Raw genomic sequence first — 13601 nt, 5'->3', positions numbered from 1 at the left:
TCTGTTGTTATATGTACGTCAGCCAGAACAAGACAACAAAAGCTTAGTCACTGGCCCTGCTCAGACACCACAACCGCTGCCAAGAATAAAAGCCATTCCAGGGGTGTATAGTCTGTCTGTGTGAGTGGTGACTGAAGCAGGTATATTTAGAACATGCAGGTGAGGAAATGGTACCCACCAATCTGCTCTCTCTCTACCTGTCTGCATGCCTATCTCTCTCTCTCACACACACAAACACACACACACGTAGTATGGTTCCGCGTGGGCGAACTCATTTGGAACAATACAAATAAATAATCGGGTCTGCGGTGTCCGCATGTCTACATGTCAAAGTGTCCTTGGACAAGACACTGACTGAACCCCAAATTGCTCCTAATGAGCAGGCTAGCACCTTGCATGGCAGCTGCCGCCATTGGTGTTTGAACAGTACAGTACAAACAGTATAACACAAATAGAATAATACACATAAAAAGAGAATAACCTGATCATTACTATAATTCATTTCTGAAAAGGCCTGTATATATAACAAAATATAACATAACAAAAGATACAAAATATCAGCCCAATATTATAGCCGTCTTTTAAGTTGTCTACAGCATTGGAAATTCCCCTTTTTGAGCTCAGGACCTAGTCAATACAACACAATCACACAATGTATCTATGAAACAATCTATGATGTCACCTCAATGAAAGTTAACTAAAATGAATAATGTGCTACAGTAGTTAGGTTGTAATCGTTTTGCTGCAGGTTACCTTCATGATCATGATGAAACCAGACTAGTCACACAGTAGATACTTTTTTTTTTTTCCACAGTAGATACGTTTTTTTTTTTTTCTCACACAGATACGTTTTTTTCTCACAGTAGATACGTTTTTTTCTCACAGTAGATACATTTCATTTTTTTTTTTCACACAGTAGATAGCAGGGTAATGTGTGTATTCATGTGACATATCATTGACGTGACGACGTGCAAATGAGCGATACCGATCCTGAACGTGCAAATGTCACCATTCCGGGACTGCCCAGGTCTGCGGCTGCCCATGTCGCCCATACCTAAATCCGCTAGTGCACGCACATGCACCACTTTTCATGTCCTGCCAGGTGTCTGCCATACAGTCCTCCCAGTCCAATCTGTTATTTACTCAGCATTCAGAATCAGGAGAGTGGAAGACCTGATTAAGGATGTACAGTAGTAGGCCATCTGCAAAGGAGATTTTGATAAACATAGATATTTGCTTTTTGTACAAGAATAAAGGTAGATTCCCACAAAACTATCTACTATATAGATCACAACCAGCTCTTCCTCAGGCGAACAGCTCCGTGGCTCTTCATCCTCAAGGTAAAAGGGATCGTTTTCTCAAGTGTTTAGTGACAATAGGGCTCGTACCTCAGAAATCCCACTGCTCTCCTGTTTCACCCTGGGTTTTGTCCTGTCCTAGCCCCAGTCCAGCTGGGTTTGACATTACAGCACACACACAGGTGGGGTCCCAGTAATAATGCTGGGTGCCATCAGTTTCTGCTGAACTCTTTCTGAAGTGTGTGTACTCGGTTCAGAGGAAACCCTGGCTTAACCGTTGCTTCTGAGGAAAAATAATCTTTGTGATGGGAACATCAAGATCTTGATTTGGTGACATGACCTCATAGTGAGGTAAATATGAACATCCTCTCTCTCCAACCCCCATTGGTTTTGTGGTGACCTAACCAGACGGGCTGGTTTATAGAAACTTGATGAAAATGACAAGCACGTTTGCCTGAGGGTTCTCACACAGACAAGTTACAGGTACTGTATTATAGCCACTGTTTATTGTAAAAACAAGCATTGTTTTGCCTGTGTGTATTTATAGTGTACAGTAATACACTGTATACAGTACTGTCTATGTAAAAGAGCATGAGCACTGTCTACTGCCTGGCAGAGGTATAAGGTGGCAGATAAACCCTTTTTAGAGAAGCCAAATGGTTTGATGGTGCCACAGCTCAATGATGTGTGTGTGTGTGTGTGTGTGTGTGCGTGCGTGTGAAAAACCCCTTGGGCCTTTCATTATTGGTTCCTCATTCCTGTTCGTTTTCATCATTTCCTGTCATGTGGCATTTGGGGCAGACAACAGTTTCCCTCAACCTGAGTGACTCACAGCTTTTAGACTGCTCTAGTCATGTCAACAATTAGAGCGTAGCAGATGATCAGTGATGGCTGTCATAGAGGAAGGAGCTCCTCCACTGGACTTTATCCTAAGGCAGAGGAGATACAAGATCTTTTTTTGTCAGCTAAGGTTGGTAAAGTTGTGATGCCATTGCTGGAAAACAGGACATTTTCCCACCAGAGATATTGTTATAAAGGAAGAAATTCCCTCTTTCAGTGTCTGTAGGTATACTCATACACACTGCTCTCACATTATGCCGGCAGCCACTGATGCCACCTGGTTGATTTTACCTTTAACCAGCATGACTAACAGTCCCCTTCATAATTCATTTTCTCTGAGAAGTGATGACGTAGCAATGCTGATCATGTGAGCTGATAAACATGCCATGTCGCCTGAGGCCAGTGAGTCAGTCCAGCTACCTGTCACTCAAGTCTAGTGGGTGGGGCTGAGGGGGCGTGGCTGAGGGGGGGCAGGGGCCCCACAGTGATGAAGTGTGAGTAGGAGGGAACAACAGGTGTGTTTTCTTGAAGATGCTGACAGAAGGATATCTAACCAGAGAGACTCACTGAGAGAGAGGGAATAGAAGAGACAGTGAAGGAAAGAGAGGGAAAAGAGAGAGAAGGAGACAGAGAGAGGGTAGAGGAGAGAGAGCAGGCAGAGAGATAAAAGCACGGACAGAGAGAGAGAAGGAGAAACAGAGAGCAATAGAGAGAGAAGGAGAAACAGAGACACAGAAACACAGAGGAGAATTCAGAGGGTCATGATGACAAGTGTGTGCAGTATACTGTTTCTGTCCATCCTCTTGTCCCTGGAGGAGCCTGGACATGCCAGAGGAGAACACCTCCAACAAGCAGGCGCTACAAGGTCTGGTAACATCATCATCGGGGGGATTTTCCCTATCCATGAAGATGTGGAGGAAGAACAAACACTCTCAGCTCCCCATGTACCCAAGTGTGTAGGGTGAGTGCAAATCTACCGGCACTACTGTGTAATATGTGTGTGTGTGTGTGTGTGTGTGTGTGTGTGTTTGCAGGTGCATCCTAAAAAAAATAGAATATTGTGAAAAAGTTCATTATTTTCCTAATTTAATTCAGAAAGTGAAACCTTCATATATTCTAGATCCATTACACAAAGTGAAATATGTCAAGCCTTTTTTTGTTTTAATCTTCATGATTACGGCTTACAGCTCATGAAAATCCAAAATCCAGTGTCTAAAAATATTAGATTACATAAAACCAATCCAAAAAAGGTTTTAGAATAGTGAATACATGTGTTGACCTTCTGAAAAGTATGTTCACAGTATGTTCATTTATACACTCAATACTTGGCCGGGGCTCCTTTTGCACAAATTACTGCATCAAAGTGAAGTGTGGCATGGAGGCAATCAACCTTGAAATATTTAACTTTATGTGCAATGAATCTAGAATATATAAAAGTTTTACTTTTTGAATCAAGTTACGGAAAATAGTGGACTTTTCCACAATATTCAAATTTTTGGAGATGCATCTGTATATGTGTGTAGTATATGTCTGGGTGTATGTGTGTACTAGGGCTGTCAACTGAGCTCATAAATTATAGTGCTTGTAGACTTGAAGACGCGCTCGGATCTTATGGAAGTTGTTAGGCCTAAGGTAGGCTATTTTCTCGCTACCTAGATAGATAGGCTAGATACAGAACTGGGTAGATACAGTCGTTTGGCTGTTGTTTGGCCATGTTGAAGTGAATGAATACTAACGTAATGTGTTTTGGCATGATTAGAAGATGGGTGTGACTCGGGAGGCTGTGTGACACACTGCTTTGCGGTAGAATACTAATCAAATCTACATTTTCAAGATCGATTATGCCCCCCCCAAACTCAAGTATTTATTTTACAGCCCTAGTGTGTACAGATTTATGTAACATAATTTGCAGGGACAGTGTGTACAGATTTATGTGACGTCATTTGCAGGGCCGGCGTTCTGAAAAGTTGGCCTACCTCCTACATGACCTACATTATATTATGTTTAATTCATGGGTAGCACATCCTGTCAGGTAGGAAATGTTGATAGACATTTCAACATGTCCTACCTGATAGGATGTGCTACCCATGGTTTAAGCACAATATAGGGCATTCTGATAGACATTCAGGTAGGAAATGTCTATCAGAATGCCCTACTACCCATTATATTGTACTTAAACCATGGATAGTGCATCCTGTCAGAGATGAAATGTCTATCAGAATGCCCTATTTTTCCTGCTTTTTGTTCATTTTATGTCTATTTTATGTGAAGCACTCCATGCATGTAAATTCTCTGTTGTAAAGCACTTTGAGCTGCATTTATTTGTATGAAAGGTGCTATACAAATAAAGTTGTATTATTATATATGATATATATTATTACTATTAACTATTATTATTATTATTATTAGACTATTATTATAAATGATCGGTATCGGACACAACATTTGTTATCGGGGCATCCCTAGCTCGGAGAGCACAGAAAAGATAAAGTATACTGCATGCACATCCCCCCAAAAAAGTGCTAGATCAAGAAAGACTCAAATGAAAGAAAAGGAAATGTCCGCACACAGTATACTGCTTTCCTATGCTTTATTCACCCATCAAGTAACCTACATAACGTTTCCCCTAGCAAGGGCTTCATCAGATTCGTTGAGCACAGACCTCTGCCCATGAATACATTTCTGGCTCTGTGCGAGTATCTTCAGACTGTCCTTACCAAACGATCCTCACAGATTTTTGAAATATGAAAAATTGAGCCAACAGCACATCAAAAACTTTTACTGTTAACAGTTCTGTATACAGTTCCTATTAATTCTCGCCAAATCAATGTCTGATCATCCTCATAAAAAGTGACAACATTGGCCACATATCCAAGATGTAGTGTGATTTTCTTCAGAATTTTATCTCAAAAATTGAATTGTTAAAAATATGTTTAATTCTGTCCTCTGAAACCAACACTTCATACAGAGAAAACTACGTTACCCACAATCCAACGCAAGCTCCACAAATCGGAGACATCGCTGTTGGCAACCCTACCCAACCCCCGCCGAGGATTACAATGACTAAATCGATTGATTGGCAACTGACTGAGTACACAGCTGCTGAAGTTAATGTTCAATTATGAAGAAAAGCAAACAAAACCTGTAAAAATTAATAAACATATCTCATCCCACATTTTTCAATCAATTAACACCAAACTTGCTACACTGGATCTTCAGACTGTAATTCACAAACTCATTGACCAGATTGTTGAATTATCAAAATCGAGCTTACAATGCATCGAAATGTTTTACAAATGTTTTACGATACGATACGAATGTACAAAATGAACATTGGAATGTCAACTTTCTTGTTGTCCTCCTATTCTCTCGCTTATTGCTCCTAAACTTGTCGGAAATTGCCTGGCCCCGCCTCATCGCTGAGTAGCAGCTTTAATTAGAGTTTAATGCCCTCTCCATTCCAACAGGTTCAACAGGGGTGTGTTCAGCAATGCTCTCGCCATGATTAACATGGTGGAGAACGTCAACCAGTCTCCAGCTCTGACCAAGCTGGGTGTGACTCTTGGCTACCGCATCCACGACTCCTGCTCTGACGTGACCATGGCCCTGAGGGCCACTACAGACCTCAACCAGGGGCCTGCTGAGTGTGGTGAGGGAAGGGCCAACACCTCTCGCTGTGACTTGCCTGTCATAGCCGTCGTTGGGGCTGCAAATTCAGAAATGACCATCGCAGTTGCAAGGCAACTGAACCTGAACCTCATTCCTCAGGTAAAAAGACCCATTCAGCCTTGAGAGGAGTCAGGGTTAGTTAGGCTTAGTCAGGGTTAGTCCCGCATAGTAAGGGTTAGTTAGATGAGTAATGTGTAGTTAGTCCAGAATATTTAGGGTTAGTCAGGGTTATTTAGGTTAGTAAGACTTAGTTAGGGATAGTCCGGGTTAGTTAGGGCTATTAGTCTGGGTTTGTCAGGTTTAATTAGGGTTAGATGAGGTTAGTAAGGGTTAGAAGGGTTGGGTAGTAAGGTTGGTGTCGTAAGGTTAGTTTTGCTCCATGTTCCTAGCTTCTAAAAATCCTCCATGTTGTTGACGCCCTTGTAGATCAGTTATGCCTCCAGTGCCTCTATCCTGAGCGACAAGAGGCGCTTCCCCGGCTTCTTCCGGACAGTTCCCAGTGACCTGCATCAGACACGTGCCATGGTCCGGCTGCTCAGCGACAGTGGCTGGAACTGGGTGGGTGTGGTCAGCATGGACGGCGACTATGGCCGCTCTGCTCGAGAAAACCTGGTGTCACAGGCCTTTGTTGAGGGCATTTGTGTGGCCTTTGAGGAGGTCCTCCCAAACTCTGTAACCAACTCTGGCATCCATGAAGCTGTGAGACGGGCTGCCAACACCATCATGAGTAACCCCAAGGTGAAGGTTGTGGTGGCGTTTGTCAAACCTGAACACATGATGCTCCTGTTCCAGAAGCTGAACTTGTTGGAGAATAGGTCACATCCTAATCCAGGGTCAGCAGATCTGGGGTCCAGGCCCAGACCAGGGTCAGGGGGGAGGGTATGGTTGGCTAGTGACATCTGGTCTTCTTCACAAATTGTGCTGAGAGATCTGAAGCTGGAGAGCATTGGACAGGTGGTGGGCTTCACCTTCAAGAAGGGTGACCTGACATCCTTCCATCACTACCTGAAGAAATTAGGGGAGACTAGAGATGAGACGAGAGGACACAACTCCTTCCTGGAGGAGTTCTACAGTCAGATAGGTGGCAGCAGGGACCCCGAGAGTCTCCTGAAGGACATCCAGGCAAGTGGAGTGTTCAGTGTGGAGATGGCTGTGAAGGCCGTGGCTCGAGCTGTGGCTGATGTCTGTGGCAAGAGGAGTGACTGTTCAAGTCCTGGAACTGTCCAGCCCTGGGAGGTAATTCACACCTAGGCCTGTACCTATCAAATGTCATCATCACTCATCAATCATCAGCACTGCTACTCATATAAAGATGTTCTCATCTTTGACCCAAACCCAGATGGAGCCAAGCACTGTAGTGTTGTTTACTTTGGTTTAGGTTGACCTTATCCTGACCGTGTGCTTCTGTTTTTGGGACTGGCTGGGTCAATCAATCAATATCATAGTGCCAAGCTGCATGGTAGAGCTAGAATCCAAAATTCCAAACTTTTTTTTATTTTATTTTTAGGTCCTGGCAGCTCTACGGAGCACTCAATTTGTGCAGGATGGGAGAAACTACAGATTTAACGAGTATGGGGACATTGACCTGGGTTATGATGTCACTCTGTGGAGGTCAGACGGGATGGTCACTGTGGCTGAGTACCATGTCTCCAACAACAGCTTCACATACACCAGCCAGTCCAGCAGAGCACAGCTCACAGACCTGAAGGTAATGATTCATTCTTCCACACAAACACAACACACACACACACAGCAACACAAAAAACTAAATTTTAATTCTTATTAATACAATTTTATTGTTTTCACTTTTTAATAAAATGTCTTAAGTATTGTGTCATGTCATCTGTTATTTCACCAGAATGTGGTGTCTAAGTGCGTAGAGAGCTGTGCCCCTGGAAAGATGATACAGACTGCTAAGGACCAGCTGCACAAATGCTGTTACGATTGCATCAACTGCTCAGAGAACCAGTACTCCAACACCACAGGCAAGAGTTCCCCATCTCTCCACACACACACACACACACACACACACACACACACACACACACTTACATATATATATATATATATATATATATATATATATATATATATATATATATATATAGGTAACATTTTACAATAAGGGTACATTAATAAGCATTAGTTAATGCATTATTAAGCATTAAGTAACAGTTAACTAATGTCTCTATTAACCATTTGCTAATGTTATTTATGTTAACTAAGGTTAACTCACCTAGCCCTAACCCTAACCTTAACTAAGGTATTAATTAACATTAGTAACCTAACCCTAAATAAGCATTAGTTAACAGTTAATTAATGTTTTTGTGACCCTTATTGTAAAGTGTGACCTATATATATATATATATATATATATATATATATATATATATATATATATATATATATATAAAAAGCACACACACTTATCCAGCCTCCTTTCCCCTGCAGACAGCCTGGCCTGCCTGGCATGCGACAAAGACAGTGAGTGGTCTCTCAATGGGAGTTCTGTATGTACCCTTAAGGAGACGGTGTTCTTCTGCTGGAACGATGGCTTTGCCATAGTCCTGCTGGCATTGGCGGCTCTAGGCATCCTTCTGGTGTTCCTGGTGGGGCCGCTGTTCCTGCGACACCGCCACACCCCTGTGGTGAAGGCGGCAGGGGGCCCGCTGTGCCAGGTCATTCTGCTGTCTCTGGTGGGCAGCTTCATCAGTGTCGTGTTGTTCGTGGACAAGCCCAGCAACTTGAAGTGTAAGGTCCGCCAGGTGCTGTTCGGCCTCAGCTTCACCTTATGTGTCTCCTGCATCCTGGTCAAGTCCCTGAATATCCTGCTGGCCTTCCAGATCAACCCAGTGGTCCACCAGGTGCTACGCCGGCACTACCATCCCTACGCCATCATCGGAGGCTGCCTGGGTCTGCAGTTGCTCACCTGCCTCCTCTGGCTGCTTCTCCAGAGCCCCCAGCACAAGTCGACGCCCCAACCCCGCTTTGTGCTGGAAGAGTGTGACGAAGGCTCAAAAGTGGCGTTTGGCGTGATGCTGGGTTACATTGCTCTTCTGGCGCTAGTCTGCTTCCTCTGCGCCTTCAAAGGCCGCAAACTGCCCCAGAAGTACAACGAGGCCAAGTTCATCACCTTCGGCATGCTCCTCTACCTCATCTCCTGGGTGATCTTCGTACCCGTGTATATCACCACCTCGGGGAAGTACCTGCCAGCTGTGGAGATGGTGGTCATCCTCATCTCCTCCTACGGTATCCTTGGCTCCCACTTCATCCCCAAGTGCTACGTGATCCTCTTCAAGCAGGAGCACAACACCAAGGACGCCTTCATACAGGATATCCATGAGTACTCCCACCGTGGAGTGGACTCCATCTCGGAGACGTCAACATACGAAGCCAAATCCGCAAGTACCCCTTCATCCAGCAGCCTCCCTTCCTCCAGTAGTGCCCCTTTCTGCATCAGCCTGGACAGAGCCGCACACCAGGGCCAGCTGACTGGGCGTGGTCTTCTCAGAAGAAGCAGCAGCATCTGACCTCACCTACTCTCTGAAACCCAGACCTCAATCCCACTTGAGACCCTGGCCATGCCTCCATGCTTTTTTATTCTGTAGCTGTTTATGTAATAACTTTTTGTGTATGATTTCTACAGCTTTCTACCTGATCCAGTTTTTTGTATCATGTACTGTACATACTGTATATGCATGTATATGTGCACATTATTTGTAAATACACTATGACCTATATATTATATGTCATATTACTGTATATATGGGATTTTTTCTTTGCTTTGGGAGCTGATACGGCAGACATTATGATCGTTGAAAGTACATCTTTAACGAACACAGGGCCGGCTGCAGGCCACGCGGAGGCCTATTGCTGTGTTCCAGTTACATCGGATTTTCCAAGGTTGTGATGTCAAAACACACTTTCACCCCATCTTTGTAGTTCCTCGCAAAGTTAGTCATTGTTAGCAATACCAGATGACAACAACGCACTACAGGGGCTGATGTACTAACATTTGCGAGCGCAGCGTAAACAGCGCCTTGGGCAGTCCAGAGAAAGAGTGCTGTGCATCTTCAGGTTGCGTTGGATGAATAAAGTCTGCGCCTCAGTGCGCAATCAACGCATGTCACCGCCCTCAAACCGTAATGTGTGTGGGGAACATATAGCGACTTGCAGTACGCAGTCTGGCTTTGTCCATAATTAGGATACCTCTGTGTAATTGACTGCTTTAAATTATAAGGACTAACATGGTAGGCTATCTTTAGTCTGGTCATTGCTGTTGATGGTTTAACGCAATAATCGAATTGGCCATGTATCTTATTAGCAAGTGCATTGTAGGCTATCCCTGGCATCTATTCATTTTCTAAAGCTTGTTGTTTACAAAACCTTATAGCTCTGAATGGTGCCACTTGTAATCAGTGAATGTCTGCATTGTGAATGCTCCAGTTTTAATCCACGTTATAATTGTAATTTACTGCATTTGGATAATTTCAAAACTGGATTACAGTTACAGGATTAGCGTAGAGAATGTGAGCCGCGAGTGTAGCCAAACAACCGTTTCGCGGCAGAAAATAATTTTTTTAGAAGCTGCATTCTCGGTGCCCCGTCCGCCGCCATAAAATTTATTCTACAGGCCTCCAAATTACACCAAAGTTATCTTGGTGAGTCAAACGTCTTATAATATGCCGTAAATAAGGTCCAGGTTGTCGAAAAAGAACATTCTCCTTTAACATTAATTTCTGTTCTCTTAAATCATAATTCTGAAGAGTTGCTGAACATTTCTAAAAGTCTTGAATATCTTATATCTGCATCATGTATTACTGCCTGATGGCTCCATCCAAAAATGCAGTACTTGTTCAAACTAGTTAAGATAGATAGTTATTATTGTGGGAACAAAGAACAGATTAAAGATATATAAGTTAGGCAGTTAATGGCGATCCAAATCAACAATAAGTAACACTGTTAGATAATATTTCAGAGCTTTTGGAAAACAAGCCAGATGAACAGTAAATACTGTATGTTGTCCCCCACCCATGTCTCATGCTCCTTTGTGGTAATGGAGTGGAAACATGATATTTTCTTAATTAATATGAATATATTAAATGTTTTAAGTGTTATTCATTTCTTCAATCGTGTAGGAGAAGACTCTTGGTGAGCACATGAAAATGGAGTCTGGTTGACGTGTGGAATTTCATTAACCACTGTGCTCCATCTTTCACAAAGCTGCATGTTTGTTTTCTATTTATCAAGGACTTTCCTCTTCAGGAACTTGTCTTGACAAAATGTCAAGTGGGGGGCACCATTGGCTCCGTCTCGACCCTTGAACCCATTGACCACTATTCAGTTTGGGCTTTGCATCTGGCCTATTCATGTATGAGAAGACTCTTGACAGGTGTAATGCTCCACGGTAAACACATCAACCTGAACGATAATCTGTCCAGGTTGATGTGTGGAATTTACTTGTCCCTAAAACCAACAATAAACACTGTGCTCCATCTTTTAAAACGTGGCATGTCAATTGTTTTCTATCAAAGGCTTTCCCCTTCAGGAACTTGTCGGGCATGTCATCTTGTCTAAGAATACAAATATATATAGACAGACCTTCATTAATGGTGGTATTGGGACATTTCTCCTGCAGAATAATATTAGAATACCCAACCCATTTGTATTGTCATTAAAATAGTAATCCAAAGTGCTTATGGAGAAATGTATTGTCCCCTGGCACGGTGTAAAAGAGAGCTACGAAATACATGTCATGCAAAAAGCTCTACGCCCTGGACTAGAGCTAATGCAGAGTGTGAGCTATATGAGCCTCTGTAATATGATCTTTAGAAACGTCTTTAGAAACGAAATAAAGCTTCCCCACTTGCTCCAGCAAGCATGTGCACAGCACGCAGAAAACAAAAAGTCAGTCCATGTGTGCTTAACTATGGAAAAATGTGCATGGTGATAGATAAGAAAAATAAACTCACCCATTATCCTCACAGTTTTTATTTTGGACCCTGAGCTCTGTAACTTGAATGCATGGCCTGGCTCAGTATACCTCTTGAAGTGCCTGGACACCTTTTAATGACAGCATCTGGAATGACAGAAAATATCAGACATTAACCTACTGACAAAAAGATAGTTCAGGTGAACAAGTATGGAAACAACTGATGTGTATGGTGATGGCTAAGACAGAGATAAAAAACAAAGCGCACCCTTTTGGCCTGAATTCTTTCAGGGTCCTTGCACTCTCTCTTCTCCCCAGCTGCTCTCTGAGACTTTCCTCCTTAACATGTGCACAAATGATTAGGTCCTCTAATAGCAAGGGTCCTCAGAAGACATTTACTACATTTTCTAATCCTCAGTCAAAGCAAAAAACACTTCACTACACATTGTGTTTCATAATGCTAGAGTTTTGTACACATTGGTGCCTAAAATGCAGTAATCCCCCACAATTTGTTGGTTAATTTACCTCTGAGGTTTCTCTTCAACAGTGTCTCCGTACTGAAGGCCCCCATCAAAAGGGTGTGTACCAGATATAGGACTGTTTGCAAACATTGCTGCCCTCCAGGCATTTTTGGTGACCCAAATATTTGGACCACCACTCCCTGAAAAAACAAGAGGATTTTGCTGAAATAAATACTGACCGACAGCTACATCACTTTCAAAAATGAAAAGCAATTTAATTTTAAAAAGTTGTTGCTGCAAATGTGCAGCATCAGGTGCTGGCTCAATAATTCGGCTGCTCTGACTGCCTTCCCTCAGAGTCATACCCAGAATCTCTGAAAGTAACCTGATCACCTTTCACTCTTTGGACCAAGTTCATTCCATCAACCACTGTAGCAGAGTTTCCTGGGAGTCTGCTACTACATTTTTGTAAGTTTGTGGCCAAAGTATAGCTTTATTTGTCTTTCCCAGCAACCCATCTGGTGTGGATAGGGCCCAGGGCAATGGTCCAAGGGAATGAGAAAGGATATCTTCCACACGTAGACGGCGCCCTTGTGAGGTCCCACTTCTCTGTAAATGAGTTGACCCTCCATGTACTGTATCCGTGACAGTTTACCACCCCCCCTGAAAAGGATTCTAGGGGAAACACTGATCATACTTACACTATATTTAGTTTATTGAATTCCATAATAAATGTCCTTCAAATCCCTGTACTGTATGTAAACAAGGTATTCATTCTTTAGGTTATGTAAAGAGGAAACTTTTGTGTTACATTTTTCATGAAAACAGAAGTACATCTTATGTACTGTGTAGTCACTGTGTTGTCAATGCCAGTAATAGATAACATTCGTAGAAATGCTAATTGTAACAACTTCCCACCACATTTCAAAGCGAAAGGGTCAATAATAATAGAGAACCATCAGTTTGAAGCAGAATGCCTTATTCTAATCTGTTCTATGTAAAGTTTTGAAAAGTGTGTTTTGGAGTGATAACACAGAGAAAGATACCAGAGCTGCAATGCTATCACATATTTTCTAGCACTAGGGGTGTATACCTTGCCAAAAATCACAATGAGAATGATTCCCTCCAGATGGCAATGGTGGCCCAAATTTGGGATCCTGGCTCACGCACTGTACAGTATGTGTAGTATGTGTAGTGAGTTTAGAGGGGTGAGTGTAACCAAGTTGAATTCCTCAGTATAAATACCACCCACCTGTACGATCGAATTGCTGGCTTTTCGGGGTGTAACTGGTAGCGGTGTTAATAAGAGGTAGTCATGTGTAAGTCAGAGGACCCAAGTTCGAACTAAGTGTGGCCAAATTCTGGGTGGAAGCTATACTGACGAGCAACATATGCAGTGAC

The 13601-nt window shown here is 42.8% G+C and overlaps 1 protein-coding gene across 1 annotated transcript; it reads left to right on the top strand.

Moving 5' to 3' along the window:
- Positions 1-2902: 2902 nt before the first annotated feature.
- Positions 2903-9337, top strand: gprc6a (G protein-coupled receptor, class C, group 6, member A; the record flags this gene model as incomplete). Its single annotated transcript, XM_084444626.1, has 6 exons — positions 2903-3099; positions 5606-5906; positions 6234-7043; positions 7351-7515; positions 7666-7792; positions 8259-9337. 6 exons carry the CDS (start codon positions 2903-2905, stop codon positions 9335-9337), a joined length of 2679 nt encoding a protein of 892 aa, XP_084300752.1.
- Positions 9338-13601: the final 4264 nt, after the last annotated feature.

Source organism: Borostomias antarcticus (genome assembly GCF_949987555.1).
Source record: "Borostomias antarcticus genome assembly, chromosome: 10".
Taxonomy (NCBI): Eukaryota; Metazoa; Chordata; class Actinopteri; order Stomiiformes; family Stomiidae; genus Borostomias; species Borostomias antarcticus.
The sequence above is the reverse complement of the archived record's forward strand: the minus strand, read 5'-3'. Positions and strand labels throughout refer to the sequence as shown.